We start from the raw sequence: 23,689 nt of genomic DNA, 5'->3' as shown, positions 1-23,689 counted from the left end.
CCAGCCCGGGGGTGGGAGCAGGCATCATCTGGGCTCCCGGGAACCGACACCCTCGCAGTGGGGATGGGGGGTTTCCACCCCTGCCGCGCCCCCGAGCAGCCAGCAGAGGTGTCCTCTGGCGCCATCTGCCGGCTGCTTGCAAGAGGAGTTCGCCGGAGGAGCCTTCGGCGGAGCAGCGACGGGACACAGGCGAGTTGAAGACCGCAAATCTGAAGGTGGCCACAGGGGAGAAAGACAAAATCAAGGCGCGCCAACCGGCCCCCCACCCCCGCCCTCCCCGCTTGGTTTGCTGAAGAATCGACGTGCGGCCGTCGCTCCTCCGCGGAGAAGGCTTCGGGTTTCGGCTCAGACGGTCCACGGTTGGTGGCGGCCCCTCGTCCTCCCCAGGTCAGGCCAGTCCGGAGAAAGAACGGCAGCCTCCCCCCCCGCCGCGCAAGCCGTTCGGGGCCGGCAAGCGCTCCGTCTGAAGGCCGGGAGGGTCTCCGCCCCGACGCCGTCTTGAGCGAGGCCGCCGCAGCTGGAGGAGTAGCGAGCGAGCCCGGGACGGACGCTCCGGTGAGCAGCCAGAGGGAGGCGCTGTTGCCGCGAGGCCCAAGGCTCGCAGTGCGGTGGGTCGCAGCGGCGAATTCTGCTCGCAGGGAAGGAAAGGCTGGAGAGGAAGCGCTGCGGCTCAGTTCGCCTCTCCCGCCCCGAAGACGGAGGGGTGGGGAGCAGCGGATTACAGCGCTGGGCTGCCCCGCTCTCCTCTCCGGCCACGCTCGCCCCGACTGCACTCCGCAACTTGGCCAGGGCCGACGCCGGCAGCGCCCGGCAAGACCGAGCCTTCCGCAGCGCTGGCAGCGGCTTCCTGCGCTGGTTTGATTGATTGATTGGTTGGTTGGTTGGTTCGATTTATATGTCGCCCTTCTCCTAAGTAAGGGCGGGACTCTCGCCGTGTGGGAATTGGGATCGTAGAAACACCCAGGCGCATAGAAGAGTCCAAAGGCAGATGCATGAATAAATGTGATAAATGTATTTATTCATATAACAAAACATATTAACTATATACAAAGGCTGTCTTGATATCCATTAGGATAGGGGGCACACAGCGTGTGTGACTACCCCTATCAAAGATCATGTCTCCTGGAGAACAAACGTAAAAGAGAGCTTGGTGGAAAGGTTAGAGGGGGTTTTATACTCAGTGTAAGCCCCTCCTCTGCACATAGGGGTGGGGGCACTTTCTGCCTCCACTAGTGTCTGTATGATACATGTGCCAATGGCTTGCAAATACTTGACACGCCCCCTTGGCCGGCGGCCTTACCTGGGGCTGGTCTGGCGGGGACTTTTCCTCCCCAGGAGGCCGCCTCGCCCGGCAAAGTTTCTGCAAGAAGTCCTGGGCTCTGCCCCGGTTCCGCTCTTCGGCACCAGGTGGGAAAGGGGCCCCGGAAGAGGTTTCAGGCTGGTTATCCAGGGCTTGGTAGGCTCTGCAAAACCAGCCACCCTGGGATGCTTAGAGATTGGTTTTATTATCGATCTCTCTCACGCACACATCTTATTTTACATAACAAATACACTCTGTCAGGTTTCGATATCGTCTCAAATAAAATAAATTGCATTTCCAAACAGTCTTTGAAGAAATTTTTCATTTTATTAAGCACGACAATCTGCCCCCGATCGTGGCGTAGCCAACTCTGACTTCCTGACCCCAAACCCTCCCTTTCCGTTCCCCAAATCTCTGCGTCTCATTGGCCTTCTTCCAAATCACTCTCCCCATATCTACTACTTAAGCTCCCAGGAATGTCCCCCCTGCCTCTCATCTCCTAGGGGATATTATCTTCAAGGAAAATAAGTAGGTGAAATGTCAAGCGTCCTCTTGTCAGCTGCCCCTTCTTCTCCTTCTTATGTCAGCACTAGAGTAAATGCAGGTTGAAGTGCTGACACACTCCCAATATCTCTGGGTGCTTATGTTATAAAAAAAAGCAGAATAAAGGAGCAAAGGAAGAGTGTCCAGAAAAACTATAGGAAGTAATTCAGAGCTCATCTGCTTTCCTAACCCAAACAGTTGGCCAAATAAAGTATTCTATTCTGCTCCATTTTCTGTTCTACTCTATATTTTCTACTCTGTTTTCTATTCTGTTCCGTTCTGTTTCAGCCTTTCAGAACAGCTTCAGGGTGGGAACCACACACAATTCTGGGCATTCTGTGCGTTGGGCCAAGCTGGAAGATGGATCCACTCAGGAAGCCCTTGATTGCCTGACACCAAAGAGCAGCAGAAAACACCCAGGTGGGATTAATCCCAGGCGCTTGCTTGTTTATTTATCAGTGTATTTCTGCACTCCCAACACTCTCGGTGGTTTCCAGCAATAAAACGCAGGAAACAGAAAAGGCAACCAGAGGAAACGTAAACTCCTACCATCCAAAGGAGAGGGTAGCCTTGAAGGTACTGCATCTCAACCCACACAGGTGACCCTCCAACACCTGGAACTGCCCTCCGCTGGACACCAGTGGGGGCTCAGGGCGCAGGGATCCTACATTTGGATTGGCCAATAATTAGGTGGGTGTATTTTGGACCAAGCGAAGCTTTTGAGTGCTCTTCAACCCCATCCCCACAGTCAGTGGGCTGCAGTCACTCTAAACAACCAAATCACTTTGAAGATCTAACGCTCTCTTTTTATTAGCATGCATGCAGTGGGCCCTCCACACGGTTTTGGCGCTTGCTGAGAGCCTTGATCCAAAAGGGGATCAAAAGGCTGCATGGCAAAGGAAGAGGCAGACCCAGTGGAATCACAGCCTGGGCTTGAACGGTTTTAGATAAACCCACCCCTGTGACCTCGTCCTTAGGAAGGCTCCGAGATACACCTGGCCAGTGAATAGAAGCAGTCTGCTTCCCTGGGCCCCCAATGCCCCTAATGCTAATAATAGAAGCAGTCTTCCTCTTGTCGCCACTCAGGGTTAATCCAGCTGGCTGTAAAGGTTTCCTGATGCGGGGGGGGGGGATTAATAGGTAGTGGGACAGGGGGCATCTCAGAGGTTCTATGTCTGTGGTATGGGAGACCTTTTACTACCACAAGTGCATTATAATAGCCCCACCACATCGTGGAGAGGATAAGGTAGGGCTACAGCTGGCAGACTCAGTTTCCCCATCTGCCCTCTCCCTTGGGGTCCAGAAGGTGGCAGAATTAAGAGGCAGCCCAGCGCAGGGCCCTCTGCCCTGGGTGTCAGTGGACGTCCCAGGAGGCAAGAGCTGAGGTGGCTGGGCTGCTTTTCTGCCACCACCCTTCACTCACTCCCTCGCCTGGCCTTGACGTGCACCAATCTCACTGTCCTGGAATGCAACTGGACCGACTCCGTGGCTTTGTGGAGCACGTAGGCCAGGCGCCCTAAGACGACTGCACAGAAGATGGCCACAGAGAGCATGGAGAGATACAGCAAGAGGAACACTTGGCAATACAGGGAGTTGGAGCTCAGCAGGGAGCCCCAGGCCTGGTGCTGTGGCAGAAGGGCAGTGCGGTTGGGGAAAAGGGGGCTCCCAACACTCGGGGGCAAAGAAGGGAGAGAAGAGGAAGGGCAAAAGGGGAGCTCTGCTGCAGATGGAAGCGCCGGGGCTGAGCCTGCAACAGGTATCTGTGCCAGCGTCACCCTGGGGGCTGTGGGGCCGGGCATGGTCATTGCTTGCCTGGTGGATGGGTCTGGCGCGGAGTGTCTGGAGCTACACACGAATGATGTGGCGATCACAGGACTGCCAGTGGGGGGATCCTGGCTTTCTGTGGATCTCTTGGGGACTGTAAACTGTTCATAGGTTGTTGCTGAGCTGATGTTAGTTAGAGCAGTGGGGCGTACCTTGGTGGGAGTGCCCCAGGGCACAGAGGCTTCCGTGGCTCGGGTACCCGGTTCATCGTCTGTGGTCAGAGTGTCTGTACAAGAGGTGAACTGGTGGCTTACGGAATAAATCTCAGAGACAGCTGTGGCACTTTGGGTTGTGGTTGGAGAACTCGTGGAAGTTGTGGCTTGAAGCGTTGGGGAAGGCAATTCGGTGACAGTTGTGGCATCTTTGGTTGTGGTTGGAGTATTTGTGGAAATTATTTCAGGAGTTGTGGAAATCTCAGAGACAGTTGTGGTGTCTTTGGTTGTGGTTGGAGAAGTCATGGAAGTTGGGTGTTGAAGGGTTGTGAATGGCAATTCAGTGAGAGTTGTGGCTTCTTTGGTTGTGGCTGGAGTATTTGTGGAAATTATTTCATGGATTGTGGAAGAAATCTCAGAGACAGTTGTGGTATCTTTGTTTGTGGTTGAAGAACTTATGGAAGTTGTGGCTTGATGACTTGTGATTTCAGGACTTGTCCTGGCTGAGGTGGAACTCTGAGTGGGGGTGAAGGGGGAGCTTGAAGTTGGGGTTTGGGTGCTTGTGGGGGTGGTTGTAGGCCCGCTGGTAATGATTTGTGTGCTTTTTGTAGGATGGGTCTGAGGAACTGTGGCTGAGGCCTGAGACGTGGTGGTGGCCTCCTGCAGCATGGGGGACTCAGCTGAGGCACCGGCTGTACTTCTCCTTGCTGGGGTGGGAGAAGTGGAGGTGGGCAACGGGGTGGTTTTGAAGGTGGCTAAAATAGGTGTGGCTGTTAAACAGACCAGCTGGTCTGTTGACAGTGAGCTCACTTTTTTGCCAGCCAGGTCTCCTGGGCTTCTACAGGTTAACTTTTTGGCATCCTTTATTCTTTTGGCATTAATGTTTATCCACTGATGAAGATAGAGAAGGTGACAGTCACACTTCCACGGATTGTCTCCAAGATACAGGGAAGAGAGTTTTCCCAATTGGTCCAGCTGACCTGTGGGGATGGTTTCCAGGAGGTTTCCTTGAAGCTTAAGAGTTGTCAGGGACGGGAGAGAAGCCACCGCCAAATTCTCCAGGGAGGAGATCTTGTTCCTGCTCAGGTCCAGCTCCTTCAGCAGCCCTAGGGCCCCCAAGGGCGGGAAGGCTTTCAAGTGGTTGGAAGCCACGTTCAGCTGTTTCACTTTTCTCAGTCCAAGGAAGATCTCATCTGGGAGAACTTCAATCGAGTTCTTGCCCAGAAAAATCCTCTCCAGATTGATCAGCCGTCTTAGCAAGTTGGGCGGGAGAATCTGGAGCCTGTTGCTTTCAAGATTGAGCTCCACCAGCTCCTGCAGGCTGTCCAGACTCCCCTCCCCTAGACTCCCTATCTGGTTATTCTGCAACCGGAGAATCTTCAACTGGGTTAGCTGCTGGAAAATATCCTGTGAGAAGTTGGAAATCTGGTTCCACCCCAACTGTAACAAGGAGAGTTTAGGGAGCCCATCAAAAACTCCATCGGGGAGAGACGCAATTTCATTCCAATGCAGATAAATCTCTTCCAAGTCCCCAAGACTATCGAAGAGTCCTTTTTCAATCCTTCTTATCTGGGAGTCCCTCAGGCTCACTTTCCGCAAGCGACCCAGGGACCGGAAGGTGCCCAAAGGGAGATCCTCTAACTCAGCCCCAGTGATTTCCAAATCCATCAATTTCTCCAAGTTATCAAATGCTCCTGCTTCAACTCTTTTAATCTTGCTGTTTATAAATTCAATTCTCACTAGGTTAGACATGTTCAGGAAGGCTCCCTGTCTGATTTCTACAATGCTGGTGTCCACAAAGAACATTTCGGTGATAATGGGAGCTACTGACTTAGGGATCTCTGTGACATCTCGGGTCCTCGTGTACATGTCTTGATAAGGGCAGCTCTTGTTCAAAGTGCAATCCTGGTTCCCTTGGCTGGTCCGGAAGAGGAGGAGGAGGAGGAGGAGGAGGATGGTGGCCTTGAGCCACATGCTGGAAGAGACCAACAGCCCTGAGCCTTTTTCAAAGTATTCCCTGGGCCTACCAACTTTCTCTGCAATTTCTAGGACCCTTTGAATCAATTCTTCCACCCTTCTGACAGATTCTCAACCTGCCGTTTTAATTCTTGCAAGTCATTGCAATGGATTTATACCCAGAGGAACACCGCAGGGCTTCCCTCTTGAGTAAATGTGTGAAGGCAAGCAAGTCGGCCACTGGCATATGCCCAGGTCCCCATCCTCCCTCTTGCTCTCTGCTGCTGCAGCCACAGCCAGACCAGAAGGGAGCATTTGGCCCTGCAAAGGGGACACAGACTGCCCACCCTTCCCTCCAGGGCCTCCCCGCAGGTCTCCAATGTGGCGGCTAAGAAGACGCACCTGTTTGCTGAGCTGAGAAATCCTTGCTGGCTAGGATAGCAGGAGGTCTTGAGAATGCGCCACTCACCTCCCTGGAGAATCTGCCCCCGATCCAGATGGGCTGCCGAGGGATAGGTGGCCCTTATCTCCAGGAGACGTCCCAGAAGGGTGGAGGAGATCTGGGTGCAATCCAAGGCACCTGCTGCTCTCTGGTTTGGTCTGATAAGCTGCGAGAGACACTTGGCTCTCTTCCCCCCGAGGGGCACATTGGGACTAAACTGCCCCTCCCTTGGCAGAGGAAGTGCCCTTCCCTTGGCACCCACTCTCCACAGTGCAGAGACCCCCTGAGCTGGCAGGAGCTGGTGCTGCCAAAGCTGACCAGAAGGAAGAGAGACACACCCTAGTCAAGGGTGCCCCCATCTTCCCAGAACAGGGTCAGCACCCCGACACATTCCCTGCACTCATGTCTATGGAGACTCTCAGTCCTCCAGGCCATGGTTTCCCAAAGGTGCATTTTTTTCAAGAGGCAACTGGACTTTTGGTTTTTTCTTTGAAGACCCTTCGCTTCTCATCAAAGAACCTTCTTCAGCTCTGAGTGGATGGTGGGGAAATGGAAGGACTTAATACTCCTTGCAGACAACTGGTCACTTGCATTCTTTTAGAGCCAGGGTGTCAAAGTCCATTGAGGGCCACATCAGGATTGGGTTTGACCTTGGAGGGCCTGTGGGGGGTGGGCGTGACACGGGACTGCACCTCCGCAGACATGGTTTTATAAACTTAGAAAAATAGAGAGGTGTACATTTCTGTAGTTTTGTTTTTTTAATACTTACTTGATCACCTTATGAGAGAGAGACCAGATCAAGAAACTGACTCCATAGGAAGTCTAGAACTGTAAATTGTTGTCATAGGCTATAGTAGCAGAATCCTGCGAGCCGGAAAGGTAAAATATTTTACTTTTCCTCCCTTTTATAACCTCCTGAGTCAAGGATACTTGACCACTGGACCACTGCAGAGGCCAAAAGTGGTTGCGGGGGGTTGTGGTTGTGCCCCATTTTTGGTAGCAGAGGCACCACAGGCAGGTCCTTTGCTGTTTCCAGACTGGCCCCGTGGGCCAGATCTAAGTACCCTGCGGGCCAGATCTGCCCCGCCAGCCTTGAGTTTGACACCCCTGTTTTAGAGGGTCCTTAAGGCTTTAAAGAAAACCAGAAAGGCCAGTTGCCTCTTGAAAAAGCCCCCTGCACTCTGGAAGGAGAGATAGGCAGGCACAGGGACTCCCTCTTCCTTAAGGGGTTCCCTAGCTGGAGGGCCTCAGAACCCCACGGGGCTAAAGTGGAGAGAGCCACTTTGGGGGGAATCAGTGCCCAGGGCTGGTTTATGGGAAAGGCCATCATCCCCTGCCCAAGGGACAGAATGGTCAGTGTAAGGGAGACCAAGGGCAGGTCTGTCTCTACCCACTGCCTTTTGGAAGCCCCCTGGGAAGCAAGCTTGAGGGGGAAGGGAGAGATGCAGATTTTTGGAGGGGGGGGACAGATAATAACTGACTATAATGATTTATTGGTTAAGGCAAAACATGTTATATATACTTTGGTTGGATTAAACACAGGATTGGGTTTAATTCAGCCCCTGCAAAAAGTACACAACAATCACAAAAATGTGGAAGTCCTCAAACATTGTAACACCAACCATAATAGCAACATATAAATGTGTGTGAACTGCAAAAAGCAAAAAGAAATGTAAAGGAACAGGAGGGGGAGGGAAAGGAAAGGAGGAGGGGGAGGAGGGGAAGGGAAAGGGGAGGAGGAAAGACAACAAGCCTAGCTAGAATCTAAAGGTCTTCAGAGCTGGAATGAGGCACACGGGGGTGGGGGGGGGCATGTGCTGTTGCAGGAACCCCGGAGCTCTTCTCTAACAGCCTTCACCGATGATGAGGGACGGGAATCCCGGCGGGCTGGCAGACGCAGCACAGAATCCCTGGGATCCAGCGATCTGCTCTGCAGAAGGAGCCCTGGCGGGGGAGAGGAGCGAGGGGGCCTCTGTAGCAGGAGCTGGTCCAGGGTGAAGGCGAGCAACCTCAGCGCTTCCTGGTGGCTCCCGGGCTTGGGTCTTGCAGCCCTCGGGATCGGCGCTGCCCGATTCGCGCCTGCCGCTCCGCAGCTGCCCGCCGCTCCTTTGTCTCGCTCAGAGGCGGCCACTGTCCCGGCCCTCCTCTGCCCTGAATGGTGCCGGCAGCCTCTAAGCAAGCCGGTCCAGGGCGGCAGTGGGCGCTTCCCCTGGGCAAAGGAGCTGCTCCTCCCTGGCAGCCAGGAGAGTCCTGCCCTCCAAGGCGGCGGGGGCCCGGCAGAAGACGCGGGCGCCGAGCGGGTGGTCCAGCGAGCGCAGCCAGTCGGCCAGGGGGCTCAGGCGGCAGTCGCAGCGCCAGGGGTTGCCCTCCAGCGCCAGGCTGACCAAGGCCTGGTTGGCGTCCAAGAGCCCCGCGGGCAGGCTCTCCAGCCGGTTGTGGGCCACGTCCAAGGCCTCCAGGCTGCTGAGGTTGGCGAAGGCCGCCCCGGGGAGGACGGCGAGGCAGTTGTGGCGCAGCTGCAGCCGGCCCAGCCCGGCCAAGCCCTGGAAGGTCTCGGCAGCCAGGCGGCCCAGCCGGTTGTGGGCGAGGCTAAGGACGGCGAGTTCGGAGAGGTTGCCGAAGAGCCCCGCGGGCAGCTCCCGGAGCCGGTTGCGGGCCAGGGAGAGCTCCACCAGGCCAGGCGTCCCCCGGAAGAGCCCCGCGGGCAGCGCCGCCAGCCGGTTGCCCTGCAGCTGCAGGAAGGCCAGGCGGGGCAGCCCCGCCAAGAGCCCGGGGGGCTCCAGGCGGCCCAGGGCGTTGTGCTGCAGGTGCAGCCGCCGCAGCCGGGGCAGCCCCGCCAAGAGCCCCCGGGGCAGCTCGGCCAGCCGGTTCCCGTCCAGGAAGAGCTCCCGCAGCGCCGCCAGAGGCCGGAAGAGCCGCGGCGGGAGGCGCGTCAGGAGGTTGTCGCTCAGGCGGAGCTCGCGCAGGCGCAGCAGCGGCTGGAAGGTCTCGGCGGGCAGCTCGGCCAGCCGGTTCTGAGCCAAGGAGAGCGCCTGGAGGCCGCGCAGCGGCTGGAAGAGCCCCGCGGGCAGCGCCGCCAGCCGGTTGCCCTGCAGCTGCAGCGCTTGGAGCGCCGGGGTGCCGTCGAAGAGCCCCTCTTCCAGGGCTTCCAGCCGGCTGAAGCGGACGGCCAGCTTGCTCAGGCGGCCCAAGCCCAGCAGGGCCCCGCGGGGGAGGGCGGCCAGCTGGGCGAGGGCCACGTCCAGCTCCCGCAGCCGCGGCAGCCCCGCCAAGGCGCAGCCCGGGAGCGTCCGGAGCGGGCAGTCCAGGAAGGAGAGGTGGCGCAGGCCGCCGCCGCCGCTGCTACCGTTGCCGCGCGGGGCGAAGGCGCGGCAGGGAACGGAGCTCAGCGAGGCGCCCACGAAGAGCAGCCGGGTGGCCTCGGGCGGCAGCTCCTCCGGGACGCCCGAAACGTTTCGGCCCGAGCAGAAGACGGTGGCGCCGCCGAAGCACCGGCACGGGGACAGGCGGGCGCAGGCGGCGCTCCCCGGCGGGGCCATCCCCGAGAAGGCCAGCAGCAGCAGCAGCAGCAGCAGCAGGAGGCCAGGCCGGGAGGGCATCCTTTCTGCCTGCGGAGGAAAGGCAGAAGCGCCGCGGTCAGACGGGTGGGAGTGGGCGAGGGGTCTCGCTCTTTCCCACCCTTGGCGGCATCAAGATAGCTCACCCAGCTCCCAACGCCCAAGGCGGAGAAAGCCTTCCTCAGCTGCCCAGGGGAGGGGGAGTCATAGGGCAGAGAGATCGGGGACCTCGTGGCAGCAGTGCCCCCCTCAGATCTATCACTCGCCCACAGGACTCAAAAGTCATCCAAACACCCACAGCCCAAGTGGAAACCGGAAGCATACAAAAACCGGACAAGAAAATCCAAAACCCAGTCTCAAAAAGAAGTTCCCTGGAGATGCTGCATCTACAGCAGCTTCCAGAAAAATGGCCAAGGGGCTCAGCCAGTCGGCCAGGGGGATCAGGCGGCTCGGATAAAAGCAGGCAGGTGGGCATTGCAGGGACTGGCTGTGTTCCAGGAAAGCAGCCCCTCTGCGCCTCAGCCCAGCCCCACTCCCCAAAATGGGGAGCCACCAGCTGTGCTTCCTGCCAGATGAAGTTGGGCCAATGTTGGCAAACTGTAAAGGTGGGTCTCGGTGCCGTAAGCTGCGCCTGGAAGGCTCTGGGCCCCAGGAGGGTCATCTGCTCCCACCCACAACTGCTGGGTGACGCCCTGCCTGTTGCATTCCCAAATGGTCTTTAAAGGCAGGCACCTGAGTATGTTTAGCGTGGTGTGACTGTGCCTAGAAACCAGGGGACGGTGAGTTCTAGGTCGTTGCTTGGTATGGAAGCCAACTGGCTGACCTGGGGCCAGTACCCTCTCTCTCAGCCCAACCCACCTCACAGGATGGTTGTTGCAGAAAAAAATGGAAGTACAAAGGGAGGCGCGATTAGACTTGTTCTCCCCTTTGAATTATGTACAAAAATGACAGGATAAAACATAATATTGCTGTCATCTTTCTAGGCAAGCGTTGAGAAAGGCATGAGATAATGTGGCCAGGTCCAGGTAGGTAGGGCCACCACTGCTGCCTCAGCCAGTGTGACCCCCCAGTGAGTTTTCAATATGTTGCTTATCAAAGAGGAGGCAAGCAAGGGGCTGCCTGTCCATTCTGCTCTCCCCCCCCACAGGCTGAAGGGACCTCTAGACAAGGTTCACTGCAGTGGGGATACAGCCAATCAGCTGGAAAGCCTCCGGAGAGGAGGTGTCCTGAGGCTCAGCAGGAGAGGGCAATGGGGCTAGGCCCATTGAGAATGCTGGCAGCGGATGGCGAGGTCCCTTCTCTCCCATCTTCCAAAGGCAAGGGGCCAAACAATGGAACTTATCTGGGGGTCCTGAAGGCTGGAATGGGACACCGGGCTGCAGCCAATGAGCTACTGCCAGCTGGGCAAGTTGTCCTAGCTCCCTTCCCCACCCCCACCCCCACCCCACCCCCAACAAGGCCTCCCGAACTGAAAGAGCAGCTGGACAAATCCTTTGAGGGTTTGCAAAACAGCTTGTTTGGAAGCCAATGTGTGAGAAGCCCTTGCTCCCCTCCCCTCTGCCCTGGCCAGGCCCTGCTTGGAATGCAGGTTCAGTTCTGGGCAAAGGGCACCAGCCAAGTGGTGCCAGTTTAGAGGAAGTCTACCCAGACTATCTAGGAATGCTCAGCCCACCCAAGGTGTGGGGGAGATGGGATCCCACCCTGAAGGGAATGGACGGACTCCCTGTGGCTGCAAAGGGCAGAGCCAGAACGAGTGGATCCAAGGGGAATCCACAAGGGCTCAGGGGAATTTCCTGACTCTTCCAGTGGAACAGGCTGCTCTGCTGGAGGACTTCAGGGGTCAGGGAGCCCCTGTGGATTCTGAACAGAGCTAGCAGTTGGTCTAGATGGCTTTTAAAGTCCCCTCCAAGTCCATGGTGTTTATTTATTTAGGCACTTAATGAAACAGATTCAGTCATTAAGCCCTTGACCACAAATTTGCCTTCTTGCAGACTCCCACTTGTTCAGGATGCCCCCATTATAATGGCATCCTTTCTCCTTTGGTTGGTTCTCAGGTCAAAGCCCCTCTTGGAAAACTTTCCTCACTCCAGTGAGCAGAGAGGAAGCCAAGGATGTGCACCCCCCCTCGCCCTTCCCAGTACAAGGACAGGCATCCCTGGCCCAGGGTGGATTGCCCTCTGAAACAGATGTGGTTTGGGGCTGGATCCTGTACAGAAGACTTGGGTTGGGGAGAATGGCGGGTGACTGGAAGTTGCACTGAATGCTGGACAATGAGCCTCAGTCTGTCTCCCTCCCAGCTCCAAGCAAGGCAGCGATGCACAAGGGCTGAAGGGCCCAAAGGAGACCAGCTTGGGGGGGGGGGCGTTCTTTTTTCTTTCTGTTTTGCTAATGCTGCACTTTGTGAGCTTCCCAGATACTTTCCTGCATTTTCTTATTTCAGAATTCTGGAAATGGGATTGCCAATTCTCAGTAGTGGGAGTCAGAAGTATCATTACTTCCCAGCCCAGCATGGCAGGTGGGAGGAGAATACCCCCCCCCATGCACAGCCCAGGCCCCGCTCCCCAGATACTCACTTACCTTCTGTGCGACCAGGTGGCCGAGGAAGCCCCCCACCCTGTGTCCCCGGCCTCCACCAGCAGCCTTGGTCAACAGGGTGGCCGAGTCAGTGACCCAATGGGCAGAGGCGGCTGCAGGACTTTGCTTTGCAGAGATTGGGGCAAAGGCTGGCAGCCTTGGAAGGGGAGCAGGGCGGGCACTGGCCTCTCAGTCAACAGCTGCAGCAGCAAGGGACACTCCCCTTGGGGAAGGGAGGGGAGAGGTGCTGAGGCCTGGCCTCCAATCGCATCTGAACACTTTGGGGGCAGCTGCATGGCCTTTGGGCAGCACTCACTGGAGAGAAGGCCCCAGGTTCACCAGGTGCTCACAAAGCCCCAGCAGTAGCTTCCCCAGTTCCTTAAGTCCCCCGAGTGCTTGGGAGCCCCAGGGGACTGGCCTCCTGAGCCCAGGAAGGGAGCAGGATGGCCTCCTCTGCTGAGGGCTACCCACTTCCAGGTCTCCTGCCTTGCCTAGTTCTTGGGGGGCGGGGCGGCTCTCGCTGGCTGTGTTCATACAACCTGTGTTGTATGAACACAGCTGTGTTCATGTCAAAAGCAGGCACCGGCCCTGATAGGTGACCCTGGTGTAGAAGATTTTTCCTGTAGCTTTGCATATCCTGCATTTGTTTGATTTTTTTCAACAAAGTGAAGTCAGGTTAAATATGTTGTGTGAATGCCATTATGCCTGCCCAATTCTGTCAACCAAGGATTGCCCTCCTTCCTATGGAAGGGAGGAGGAGGAGTGCTCTTTGGCCACCTTCACCTCACCTGTGAGACACACACACACATGCCTGGGCTGTAACCCCTGGTTGCCTTCCCCTGATCCTCAGGGCCTGGTGGTGGCCAGGCATCCTAGTAGCCTAGTGTGTCCGTGTGTCCGTGTCCCTTCCGCTTCAGAAGTCAGGAATGCCTCTTCTCTTACCTGGCCAAACACAACCCAGGGCCGGAAACAAGAATAGGAATGGGGGAGGAGTGTCTTTTGGTGGGTGTAGTTGTTCCCATGTTTTCTTTCTTGCTGGAAGACTGGCACCACACCTCTTCTTCCCGGGTTTGGAACTCTGCACTGGCCTGCCTGCACTGCAGGGGGCTCTACCCTTCCTGGAACTGCTGTGGACCCCCAGCCTCAGGGATAGAGGGCAGCCCCAGAGCCATCCCTGACGGGTGGGCGAGTGGATACTCCCAGGCACTCTTCCACCGTAGACGCCCCGCTTTCCCCCGCTCTGTCCAGTGCCGTTCTGGCTGGGCAGCGCTAGTCATGCTGTGAAGCGGGTGGGGGGTGGCACTGCTCTTCATAGGAAAAAGAGCTGCTGCTGGGGACTCACTTGACCTAGCTTTGATGCCGTGTGAACCAGGTGAAGCTGCAGCTGACATTGATTTGATGGCGGGGGTGGGGTGGGCGGGGGTGTACACACCAAGACCTTGAGTTTGAGGCTGAACTCCCAGCCACGCTTGGCAGCCATGGGGAGGGGGTGGGAGTTGAGGGCATAAGTGCATCTCCAGGTATTAACCATGTGCTGGATAAAGACGTTCAAGCTGACCCAGGGGAGAGGGAAAATTGGCGTGCTTGCTATCTGAAACCACCACCACCCCCCTGCACTCAATGCTGTGCTGACCTTCCTCCCTCCTCTCGTTTCTTGGGCAACCTCTGCGCCCCTCTCATCCCACCTGGGCTCAGGGGAAGGGGCTGTTTTTATCGCGCGGGGCCAGGCCGGGGAAGGCAATGCAGGAAAAAAAAGAGGGGGGGCTGAGATGAAGCGAGAAGAGCAGCTTTAATAGGCCCGGGCACTAGTCCACAGCCGCTCCACGAGGCTCGTCTGCTCCCTCCCAGAGCTACCCCCCCCCCGAACCAAGTCTTCCCCGCTGCGAAGGCGCTACCGTCATTGCGAGCCACTCTTCGCCGGCGGAACTGCCAGGCACCGGAGAAGGTGCGTCTCACCTGTCTCTGCCTCTCTGGGCTCACTGGCAAAGTCTCTGCCCGATTCCATGGTCCCCAAAAATGCAAAATGCATTTGAGCGCCGCTGCTGGGGAACTTCCCCGCGCCCCGAAGCCGGCCATGTTCACCGTAGCAGCGCCTGGGATCCTTTCCGTCCTCGGCTTCTGGGGAACCGGTCTGCTCTAGCGCAACATCCGATCACTCGGGCGTTGCCGGCTCGAGACGCAGCGCGGTCCTCTTCCAATGGATACCAGATGCGACTGGAGCACCGTCCTGGCCTGAGAAGCAGCGGCAGAGCCTCGGGCCTTTCTCAACCAGGGCGAGACCGCTAATTGCCAGGCCGGTTCCCATTTAGCCAGCCACAGGGCTTCCAGAATCGGGGTGGGGGTGGGGGGAAGGGCGTCTTCCTCCCTAGAGGGAACCTGCTGACCTCTGTGTGCCTCTATATGAAACGTACAAGTCGCGCCACCCCCGGGGTATCCCAGCCCGCCCCAGAAGCCCTTTGCCGGCCTTTGGTCGATGGTGACCTGCGTAAGCTCCGACCGCTTGGGATCGACGAGTCAAGCGCCTTTTTGGAGATGGGAGGGCTTGCATGGGGGTCCCGCCCCTTCGAACAGCCGAGATTTGCGGCCTGCATAAAGAAAGAGCGGGCCCGGATTGGCACCTCTTCCTAAGTGTCTCAAACTGTCCCGACTTCCCAGTGCGGGGACCGGGCACCGCCCGGCCGTGCTAGCCGTCCTGCTGCGAATCCGGCCCTGGGCGTCCCTCAGCCGAAGGTGCGCAACCTGCCTCAAAGAAGCGCCGAGCGAAGGAGCACCAGCGTCCGTCTGGGCACAGATTCCCAGGGAGAAAAGTCGGCTAGGAGCGCCTAGAGCTGTGGTGCGGCAGGCCGCTGCTGAGCCCGTGCAGGGGCCGGCGTGGTGGAGCAGGTGAAGGCGTGAGTGTTGGAAGAAAGGGCGCGAACTGGGCCAGGCCCATGGCAGACCTAGGCTTTGGCCTGGACAGAGCGCTTCCGACTGGAGCCGTAGACGCCCGCTGCCAGCACCATCCCCAGGAGCAAGGCGGAGCCCACCACGATGCAGGTGACTACGACCCCCGTCTGGGTGCGGGTCAGGCCCCAAATCCCGCCTCCCCCTCGCCCCGCTTCGGGGAGCTCCTCCAGGAACTCATGCGCGACCTCTGCGCTGCCCGCTTCGCTATCCAGCGGCGGCTGCCAGCGTTCAGGTGACAGCGTCTCCGGCATCGGCTCGCTCTCCGAAGGGGCCTCCGTGCGGCTCCAGATGGTTCCCCAGCCCTCCGGCAGTGCGGAGGTCCCGGGACCGAAGGTTGTGGCCTCCGGCTCCAGCAGGGACCGGCCCAGCTGCCAAGGTGGAGAGGCGCAACGGGGGTGGCGGCTTTCTCGGCCAAGGCTGGATCTGTTCTCCCGCAGCCAGCGCCGGAGCGACCGCAGGGCGGGGTTGCAATGCCAGGGGTTGTCGTGCAGTTGGAGGTCCCGCAGCTCCGGCAATCCGTCGAAGATGCCTGCCGGAAGCTCTTCCAGCGAGTTGTTCTGCAGCTGAAGGGCGCGCAGGCCCGGGGTCCCCTGGAAGAGGCGCGCGGGCAAGGTGGCTAGCTGGTTGCTGTGCAAGGAGAGGTTCCGCAGCAAGGTCAGGCCGCGCAAGAGCTCCCCGTCCAGCGTGGCCAGCTGGTTGGAGTGCAGGGCGAGCTCCTCGAGACCCTGGAGACCAGCGAAGGCAGCGGATGCGAGCGAGGCGAGGCGGTTCTTGCTCAGGACTAGGATCTGCAGCGCGGTGAGGTTGGCCAGGGCGCGGCCGGGCAGCGAGGCCAGCTGGTTGTCGGCTAGCCGGAGCTCTCGTAGTTGCGGCATCGGGCCGAAGGTACCTGGGCGCAGCTCGCGCAGGGCGTTTCCAAAGAGTGAGAGCCGCGAGAGCTCGGGCAGGCCCAGCAGGAGCCCTTCGGGCAGCACCTCCAGGAGGTTGCCGGACAGCAGCAGCTTCTGCAGCCTGCGTGGGCCGGCGAAGAGGCCGGAGGGGAGCTGGCGGAGCCGGTTCTGATAGAGGGCCAGTTCCTGCAGGTCGCCCAGGCCGCCGAAGGCGCGGGGCGCCAGCTCACTCAGCTGGTTCTCGTAGAGACGCAGCACCTGCAGGCGCACCAGGGGCGTGAAGAGGCGGGGCGGCAGGCGCACCAGCTGGTTGCGGGCCAGGTTGAGGCGGGCCAAGTTGGGCAGCTGGTCGAAGGCGCCCGGGGGCACGGCCTGCAGGCGGTTCCCGTGCAGCTGCAGCTCCTTGAGCGCGTTGAGGCCGGTGAAGTGGGCCGGCTGGATGCGGCGCAGCTGATTCCCCGACAGTAGCAGTGCCTCCAGCCGGGCCAGCGGCCGGAAGACTTCGGGCGGCAGCTCCTGCAGCCTGTTGCTCGCCAGGCTCAGGTAACGCAGCGCCCCCAGGTCCCAGAAGGCGCGGGGACTGAGGTGCTCCAGCAGGTTCTTCTCCATCCGTAGGGCGAGCAGCTGCGAGGCGTTGCCAAAGGCCGCGGGGCCCAGAGCGGCCAGGCGTGTGTTGACCACCTGCAGGCTCATGGCCTTGCCGGGCAGCGGCGCGGGCATCTCTGTGACCTCAGCGCCCGAGCACTCCACCTGGGCCGTCCTAGAGCAGGAGCACCAGCGGGGACAGCCGCCGCCCGCTAGAACCGACGGCAGGAAGCTCAGAAGCAGGACGGAGCGGAGCGCCATGTTGCCTGAGGAGAAAGAGAAACCAGTGTGAGACTCGACTCTGTGCTGTCCCGCACGGACCGGGTACCCTCTCATCTCGCTCCCTCCCGGCAGAGAGGCAGCCTGGAGCCTTCTGGGGAGGTGCCAGGGCAGTTCCGGGCTGTCCCCCCCTCCCCACCTGATGCTGCTAAATGGTAGAAAAAGTGCAGGCAGAGGATTTCCTGTATTCCCCCCCCCCCATCCTAGCCCAGTTTCTGAGCACTCGGCCTCCAGGGGCCCCTCCTGCCTGTATATCCCCCCCCTGTCTGCCCCTCACTATGGAAGACTCTGGATTAGTCCGGTGGGCTGAGCGAGGGGATGGAAGCTGGGCCGGAGATCTCTGTCCATAAAAGCCGAATGGCTAAAAAGTAGAGCCTTCGCAAAGAAGAGGCAATCTTGGACAGGGATGGAGGACAACTAGCAGCTCCTGCAACGCTGATGCTCCCGTCTTTTGGGCCAGAATGAGAGGTCGGAGCCCCAGGGAACATCGGTGGCCTGCAAGCACCGCGCCCGGTGGCAGACCAGGGCCAAAGATGCTCACGTGGGCAGCGATTGCGCATACCCAAGGAACTGCCTATCAGCAGAACCGAGCAGGAAAGTTGCCTGCTTGGGTTCGAGGCCCGAGTGCTGCGTGACGGGCTGAGGGGTCCAGCCCGCCTCGCATGCAAATGCGAACAAATGGGGACCACTTCGGTGGGAAGTGGTCCCGTGTGCCTCGACATATAACCATGCTGGCCATATGACCACGGAAAGGGTCTTTCGGGACAACGGAAGCTCCCTTGGGCAAGAAACGGAGATGAGCAGCGCCCCCTGGAGTCAGTTACGACTGGACAAGGGAAACCTTCATCTTTACAGCGGAATGAGGGCCGTTAGAAGATCAGATTGCCTGATGTCACACAACACAAACAGTCGGGGACAGTTAGAGGGCAGGTTCGAGAATCAGACGGAACCAGACAACCTGAAACCACAAGTAGAAATCAGTAAGAAGGATTAACTGAACTCTTCTAGACCAACCCTGCTCTATCCCGACAGGGGGGGCTCCTCAGCTTTGGGCAAGGGAGGGGATCCCCTTTCCTCTCTGGGAGACGGCCAAGCTCAGCCGGCCTCCAGGCTGCTTGGCCGAAACTTCTCCGAACCTCTGCTCAGACAGGATCTGTCCTTGTCATATGATGCGCGGGTCTGGCAGGAGAATCTGGGCGGAGGGACCGCGGCTGGTCTCTGGCGGGTGCTCCCGAGGGTCGTTGGCTGCCTCCTCCCGGAGCGCAGAACAAGAGAGGGGGCGACGGAGACCGAAGCCCCCACCTCAGAGGCCTGGCCGTGCCCACCTTCCCCGTCAGGCTGTCCTTTTCAGCGCGACTTCCCCGCCAGCCTATAATCGCCTCTCGACGGAAATGCTGAGCGAAGCTTTTGCGGCCACCATAATTACACCCCATCATACCGAGCTTGGACTAGCCTCTAGTCCGGGGAGGGAGGGGGCAAGCGGACGGGGGAGGCATCGGAGCAGTACCCCCTCCCCCTCCCCCACACACGGGAGCGTATTCTCGACGGGTGAGGTCATGGGAGCTGCTGAGCTCAAAGCCAACCCTCAAAAACAGCAGCCCCCGGGCCCGCGTGTGGTTCAGACGGTCCAGCCGGCCCGAGAAGGAGGGAGAGGCAGGGTACACCGCCTGCACCTTCGAAGCCGCTCCGTCGCGTTCGCCCGCGATGCTGCAGAGTCGCTGTCCTTTGGCTGCATTCGCAGGAACCACTTTACCTGGTTCCTGAATTCACTCACTGAGTACATAAACATTTTGAACCCAAATCGATCAAACTACGTTTCACACAGCAGACTCCTAAGCCAAATGAAGAGTAACCAAGTTTACCTGTTGTGCGAACCCACTTGCGAAGTCTGTTTGTGATCAGGGAGTGTGTTGTGCGAACACGGCCAACGCGTGTCTCATGCAGAGCCCTTTCCCTGAGCCGAGTGTTGTACCCCAACCAACCCCGCAATCCCATCCCCAGCTATGCCTGTGTTTGTGTGTGAGTGTGGAATCGAGTCGCGGGGAGAAAGCCCCCATCTGGGAACTACTCCGTGGGAAGCGGACGTCGGCCGAAGGACGGAGGGACCCGAGGCCGCCGCCGGCTGCTTGTGCTCTCGGCTAGGGCATCTCCAGCACGCCCTTCCTTTCCCGGAGAGCTCCGAGGGAGAGGCGTTTCCAGGTCGCCCACCCACCCCCGGCCGTGCTCTCGAGAGCATCCCTCTGGGAGGAATCCCGAGCTGCCCCTCCCTCCCTCCCGGACCCGCCCCGCAGGCTCCGGACGTGCGCGCGTCCTCCAAGACAGAACTTTCCCTGCGGCGGCAGCTGGGCCAGATCAGCCCCCCGCCGGTTCCCCGAGGAAGGAATCTGGCCACGCCGCAGCCTTGCCTCGGCCATATGGAAGCAGTTCGCGGTGCGGGACGGGCTTGTCTCCGGGTCCCGCCCTCCTCGGCACTGCAGGAGCGCTTGGGGGCGGGGGTCTCGTTTGCAGAAGGAATTTAGCATCTCCCTCCCTCCCTCCCTCCCACGCCCACCCCTGCGCCCAGCAACTCGGAGAGGGGAGCTTCCGATCACTTTTGTCCTCTTTGTTTGAACCGCTTTCTCCGTTTGGCGTCTGGCTTGCAGTCTAACGGTTCGGTTCCCCGCCAGCAGCGAAGGGAAAGGAAAGGAAAGGAAAGGAAAGGCGAAAGGGAGAATCCCCACCGTTCCGTCCCGCAGCCAGCCCTGGGAACAGGCCGCCGTCGTTGCAGAGGCACCGGGAGGCACTTACCCGAGACCAAGGAAAGGCGACGGCCCCGTCCCGAGGGCTGCCGGGCTTTGGCTCAGCTGCGACCCTCCGCCTTCCTCCTCTCTGTATTTAAAGCACCAGCGAGGGGAAGCGTCAAAGGTTGCTGCAACCGAGCAGGGAGCGGGAGGAGCGGGGAAAGAGACCCGCCCGAGAGCCAGCCTCCCTCCCTCCCTCCCTCCGTCCCTCCTCCCTCTGTCCTGGGTCTTTTAAAATGCCGACCTGGGACTTGGATTCACACGATCCGTAGTAAGTAAGTAAGAGAAGCTGCAGCAATGACTCTCTTGCGCCTCTGTGCACCAGAGGGAATGTAGGCAACCCAGGTGGGAGAGTCCACCTGCTTGCCAATATAATTCTTCCTAAAGTCATGGGGTCTTTAGAGGTCATCTAGTCTGATGCTCAGGCTTTGCGGGCCCCCTGTGATCCCCAAGCCAGCCTCTGGGCCAGTTCAGTCTTAGTGGCCCACTTTGCCTTTCTGAGCAGCTCAGTGAAGTGCTGGGGCTGCCTGTGTTCAACAGGTGGGGCTTCAGTAGTTTTGACCTTGGTTTGATTTTATTGCCTAATGTGGTATCCTTTGCAAGTGATATCTATCCCTTTGCAAGTGAGCATGTGCTGTGGACCCAGCCAGGATCCTGCTGAATCCCCTGCTGTGTCCTATGGGAAAAGGACTTCCTTTGGATCTCCCACCTGTGCAAGCTTTTGCTGGGGGCTCTGCTGAGTGGCCTGCCAGAGCCCCTCCCTGATAAAGCCATTTCCCTTCTGCCCGTCTTCTCCACCCTGTGTCCCCCCCACCCCGTACCCCTCTGGGAGACTTTCCCTGGAATCCATGCTCTGGTTCCACCAAGCTGAAGCCCCAGCTGCCCCCCTCGTCTGGGTGCTCTACTCTGCAGAAACCACCCCCCAGGAAGAGGAGGGGAGCCTCAAAATGACCCCCAAATGGAGCTTCTCTCTCCCCCATGAAAGGCAGCATCCTTTGGGGTGCCCCAGGCCTCACATGGGGTGGATGCTGGGGGGGAGTAGTCCTGTAGGGGAAAAGGTGGCACTTGAATGGGGAGACCGCAAAGAGACAGCAGAAGGAAACATCTTCATAGGTGCCATCAGGCCCTTCCCTGCTTCTCCGGCTGCCTTCCTGCAGGGAGGCTGCAGATTGCTTGCAGTGTCAGCGTTTCATCCCGGCAGCTCCTCCAGGCCTCTGAAAATGAGTCCACAGGCAGCTTCCTGACCAAATTCCTGGGCTCAGCAGTTCCCATGTCAGAGTCTGCAGCAGGAGAGTTGGGGGAGGATATTACTGTCCCAGGACTTGCTCAAAATCTGGCAGCCCCCCACGGTTCCCGATAATGACTTCCAAGCCTGATTCTCCTCACTGGCAGCCAACAGCTCTCACAGGGGCCTGCGGTAATCAGCCCGTCTTCAGCCAAATCCACATACAGCCAGTCAAAATCAACACCATAAAACCAGAGATGAAAGCAGCATTAACATGACATAAAGCGAACATCAACAACAGGATGTCCCAAAGACCTCTCGGAATTCAAAATTCCTTTAAATGAGAACAAAGCCACAGAAAGAGGCAGAGGATTAAAAAGAGAAGGAAAGGGATTTTGTGTGACTCCCAGGCGGAACAGGGGGCCCCAAGCGATCCTCTTTTTTTGGCGGGGGAAGCAAAGGAAAAAGAGCCCCTCCCCTCCTTCCTTCAAGGAAAGCAGATTTCCACAGGCCCCAAATGGCATTTTGGACGCAGTCTAGAAGCAATCTTTTCCTGGTTACCCTAAATTGCCCAAATCAGCTGGGCTGGCGCGACGGCCTCCTCAGCAAAACCAACCATGATATTTGAAGGCTGTGCTGAGCAACTGGTTGATCTGCATCTGACTGTGCCAGTCTGGCCAGTGCCTGATGCCCCAGTCCTGCTGGAGCAGAGTTTGTGGCAGCTTTCCCACGGACAGGGCCAGCAGTAGGAGCAGCCAAACAGGGCCACAGAGTAGGGTTCTGTCTGTCCTTGGAGGCAATGCCCCCCCCTCCTCGTTTCATGTAGGCTGGCAGCGGGCGGGCTGCCCTGTGGATGAGAAGGAACCCTCTGCCTCTCATCTGGAGGGCTGGATCCTCTGCCACACTGTCCAGTGGCTCTCACACCCTGACCTCCCTGAGGTGCCCCCAGGAGCCTCGCGTGAGACTTTTGCTCTGAGAGGCAAAGCCCCAGGTTCAAAGGGGACCTTCCTGCCAGGGAAGAGGAATAGGAGCAGCTACCCACCCCTTTGGGGGTCCTGCAGGCTCCCCCTTGACAGGGACAGATGGTGCTCAGCACCCTCCCCCGCCTCAGTGGGAGAAGCAGCATCCTGGGCCGTGTGTTCCCTGGCAGGGAAACTGCTGCGGTTGGGCTGCTGCTGTTCAGTCCTCTTTGACTGGATTCCTCCCTGGGCGGCTGCTGCTGCCGCTGCTGCGGCCTGGAGCATCTCCCTCCTCCCCCTCTGTTAGCCACATGGAGCCTTTCCAGGCAGGGATCCTTCTGGAAGCTCCACGTCACCACTTCCTCCATCCAGATTGCAAGGCCCCTCTGCTGTTGACACCACTGGGAAAGTGCCTGTCCACATCACCAAGCTGGACTCTTCCTCAAAGCGGCTGCTGAAGGGCCCTGCTGACTTGGCATGGGCTGGGCCAGGTTTTTGCCTCTGGCTTGACTGCCCTTTCAGCAGGTTGCCAGCTGGGGGCAGCAGGAAAGGGGGCAGCTGGGACGGTCTGTATTGGACCGGCCAGAGTCAGGCACCCCCATCCCACTGGGCATTTCCAAGTGGAAATGAACATAGCCATGCCTGCCTGCCTGCCTGCCTGCCCCAAAATAGTAACCTCAGAAATTGGAGGCAGGAAATAAGGAAATGACATTCAGGCCCAAGCCAGACAGCCCTGTTACATATAATCCACCCCAAACATCTGAGTCCTGCCATCCAGCTATAGACTTGCAGTTGTTCATCTTTCCTGTTAAACATAACTTTGAAGTCTATCCTATATAACTTTATATAATTATATAATCCTATATAATTTTGAATTCCTATCCATTCTTCTTGTTGCCTCATATAATCTCTCCAACATTTGCTGCAGATTACTTGACTTCTCAGCCAAATGGAAAGAACTCCATATTAATGTACATTCACTTACCATCTTCGTCACCACGAGTTTCCTTCTTCTTGTTGTGCCATATTTGTCATCAGATGTTGGCAATCATGTTGGCAATCCCATTTTTATCAACAGCTGCATGAAAAAATGCTGCTAAGTTTTGTCCAAACCGGTCCCTTAGATTTCGAAGCCATGATGTCCTTCTTCTGCCTAGACATCGTTTGCCTTCAATCTTTCCCTGGAGGATTAAGTGAAGGATGCTGTATTTTTGGGGTGTGGCATTACATGTCTGAAATATTCTAACTTTCACTTTTTTATGGTTTTGATTTCCCTTGGCTTACCCAGGCGGTTTATTACGAGTTTCCTTACAACTTATAAAATGACAGACCAAATTTGGCTGGATCCTGCATAGTTAATCAGACTAGCCTAGTTCTTCTCTCAGTCCTTTATCCTGAACAGTCCAATAAATCATGTTTTTGGACTCTATGCATCCCCCCACCTTTCTGTATGTGTGTGAGAGGTGGGGGGGGAGGGAGAGGAAGACAGTAGCCTATGGAAAGTTGCCAAAGCAGGAACAGCCTTCCAGATGAGGGAGCAGAGCCTGCCAGCTTGGCTCTGATGCCTATAGAGTAGGGGGACATTTGAAGCTGATGGGCAACCCCTGGGGTGGAGGGGCTGGAAGGATACCAAAACTGACAAAGCCCACGAAACTGGCTGGCTAACAAATGTTTCTT

At 58.0% G+C, this 23,689-nt stretch overlaps 3 protein-coding genes across 5 annotated transcripts; all 3 read right to left on the bottom strand.

The window, feature by feature from the left end:
- Window positions 1-1,001: 1,001 nt before the first annotated feature.
- On the bottom strand, window positions 1,002-19,939 carry LOC117669835 (uncharacterized). Of its 2 annotated transcripts, none has more exons than XM_034424561.3 (2): window positions 19,836-19,939; window positions 1,002-5,794 (listed from the first exon to the last, which is right to left on the bottom strand). In XM_034424561.3, the coding sequence occupies exon 2, from the start codon at window positions 5,791-5,793 to the stop codon at window positions 3,259-3,261; it is 2,535 nt and encodes an 844-aa protein (XP_034280452.2). In that variant the 5' UTR covers window position 5,794; window positions 19,836-19,939; the 3' UTR covers window positions 1,002-3,258. The 2 variants fall into 2 exon arrangements, with proteins under 2 accessions (XP_034280452.2, XP_087728110.1); XM_087871984.1 differs by lacking the exon at window positions 19,836-19,939 and adding an exon at window positions 6,178-6,545.
- Window positions 7,691-12,424, bottom strand: CPN2 (carboxypeptidase N subunit 2). Its single transcript, XM_060694434.2, has 2 exons — window positions 12,352-12,424; window positions 7,691-9,825 (listed from the first exon to the last, which is right to left on the bottom strand). Exon 2 carries the CDS (start codon window positions 9,814-9,816, stop codon window positions 8,389-8,391), a length of 1,428 nt encoding a protein of 475 aa, XP_060550417.2. The 5' UTR covers window positions 9,817-9,825; window positions 12,352-12,424; the 3' UTR covers window positions 7,691-8,388.
- On the bottom strand, window positions 14,119-20,081 carry LOC117669836 (uncharacterized). 2 transcript variants are annotated; one of them, XM_087871985.1, is made up of 2 exons: window positions 19,836-20,081; window positions 14,119-17,035 (listed from the first exon to the last, which is right to left on the bottom strand). In XM_087871985.1, exon 2 carries the CDS (start codon window positions 17,028-17,030, stop codon window positions 15,288-15,290), a length of 1,743 nt encoding a protein of 580 aa, XP_087728111.1. In that variant the 5' UTR covers window positions 17,031-17,035; window positions 19,836-20,081; the 3' UTR covers window positions 14,119-15,287. The 2 variants fall into 2 exon arrangements, with proteins under 2 accessions (XP_087728111.1, XP_034280453.1); XM_034424562.3 differs by lacking the exon at window positions 19,836-20,081 and adding an exon at window positions 18,911-19,464.
- Window positions 20,082-23,689: the final 3,608 nt, after the last annotated feature.

The sequence above is a fragment of the Pantherophis guttatus genome, chromosome 6 (genome assembly GCF_059756535.1).
Source record: "Pantherophis guttatus breed Tessera chromosome 6, ASM5975653v1, whole genome shotgun sequence".
NCBI classification, from domain to species: domain Eukaryota; kingdom Metazoa; phylum Chordata; class Lepidosauria; order Squamata; family Colubridae; genus Pantherophis; species Pantherophis guttatus.
The sequence above is the reverse complement of the archived record's forward strand: the minus strand, read 5'-3'. Positions and strand labels throughout refer to the sequence as shown.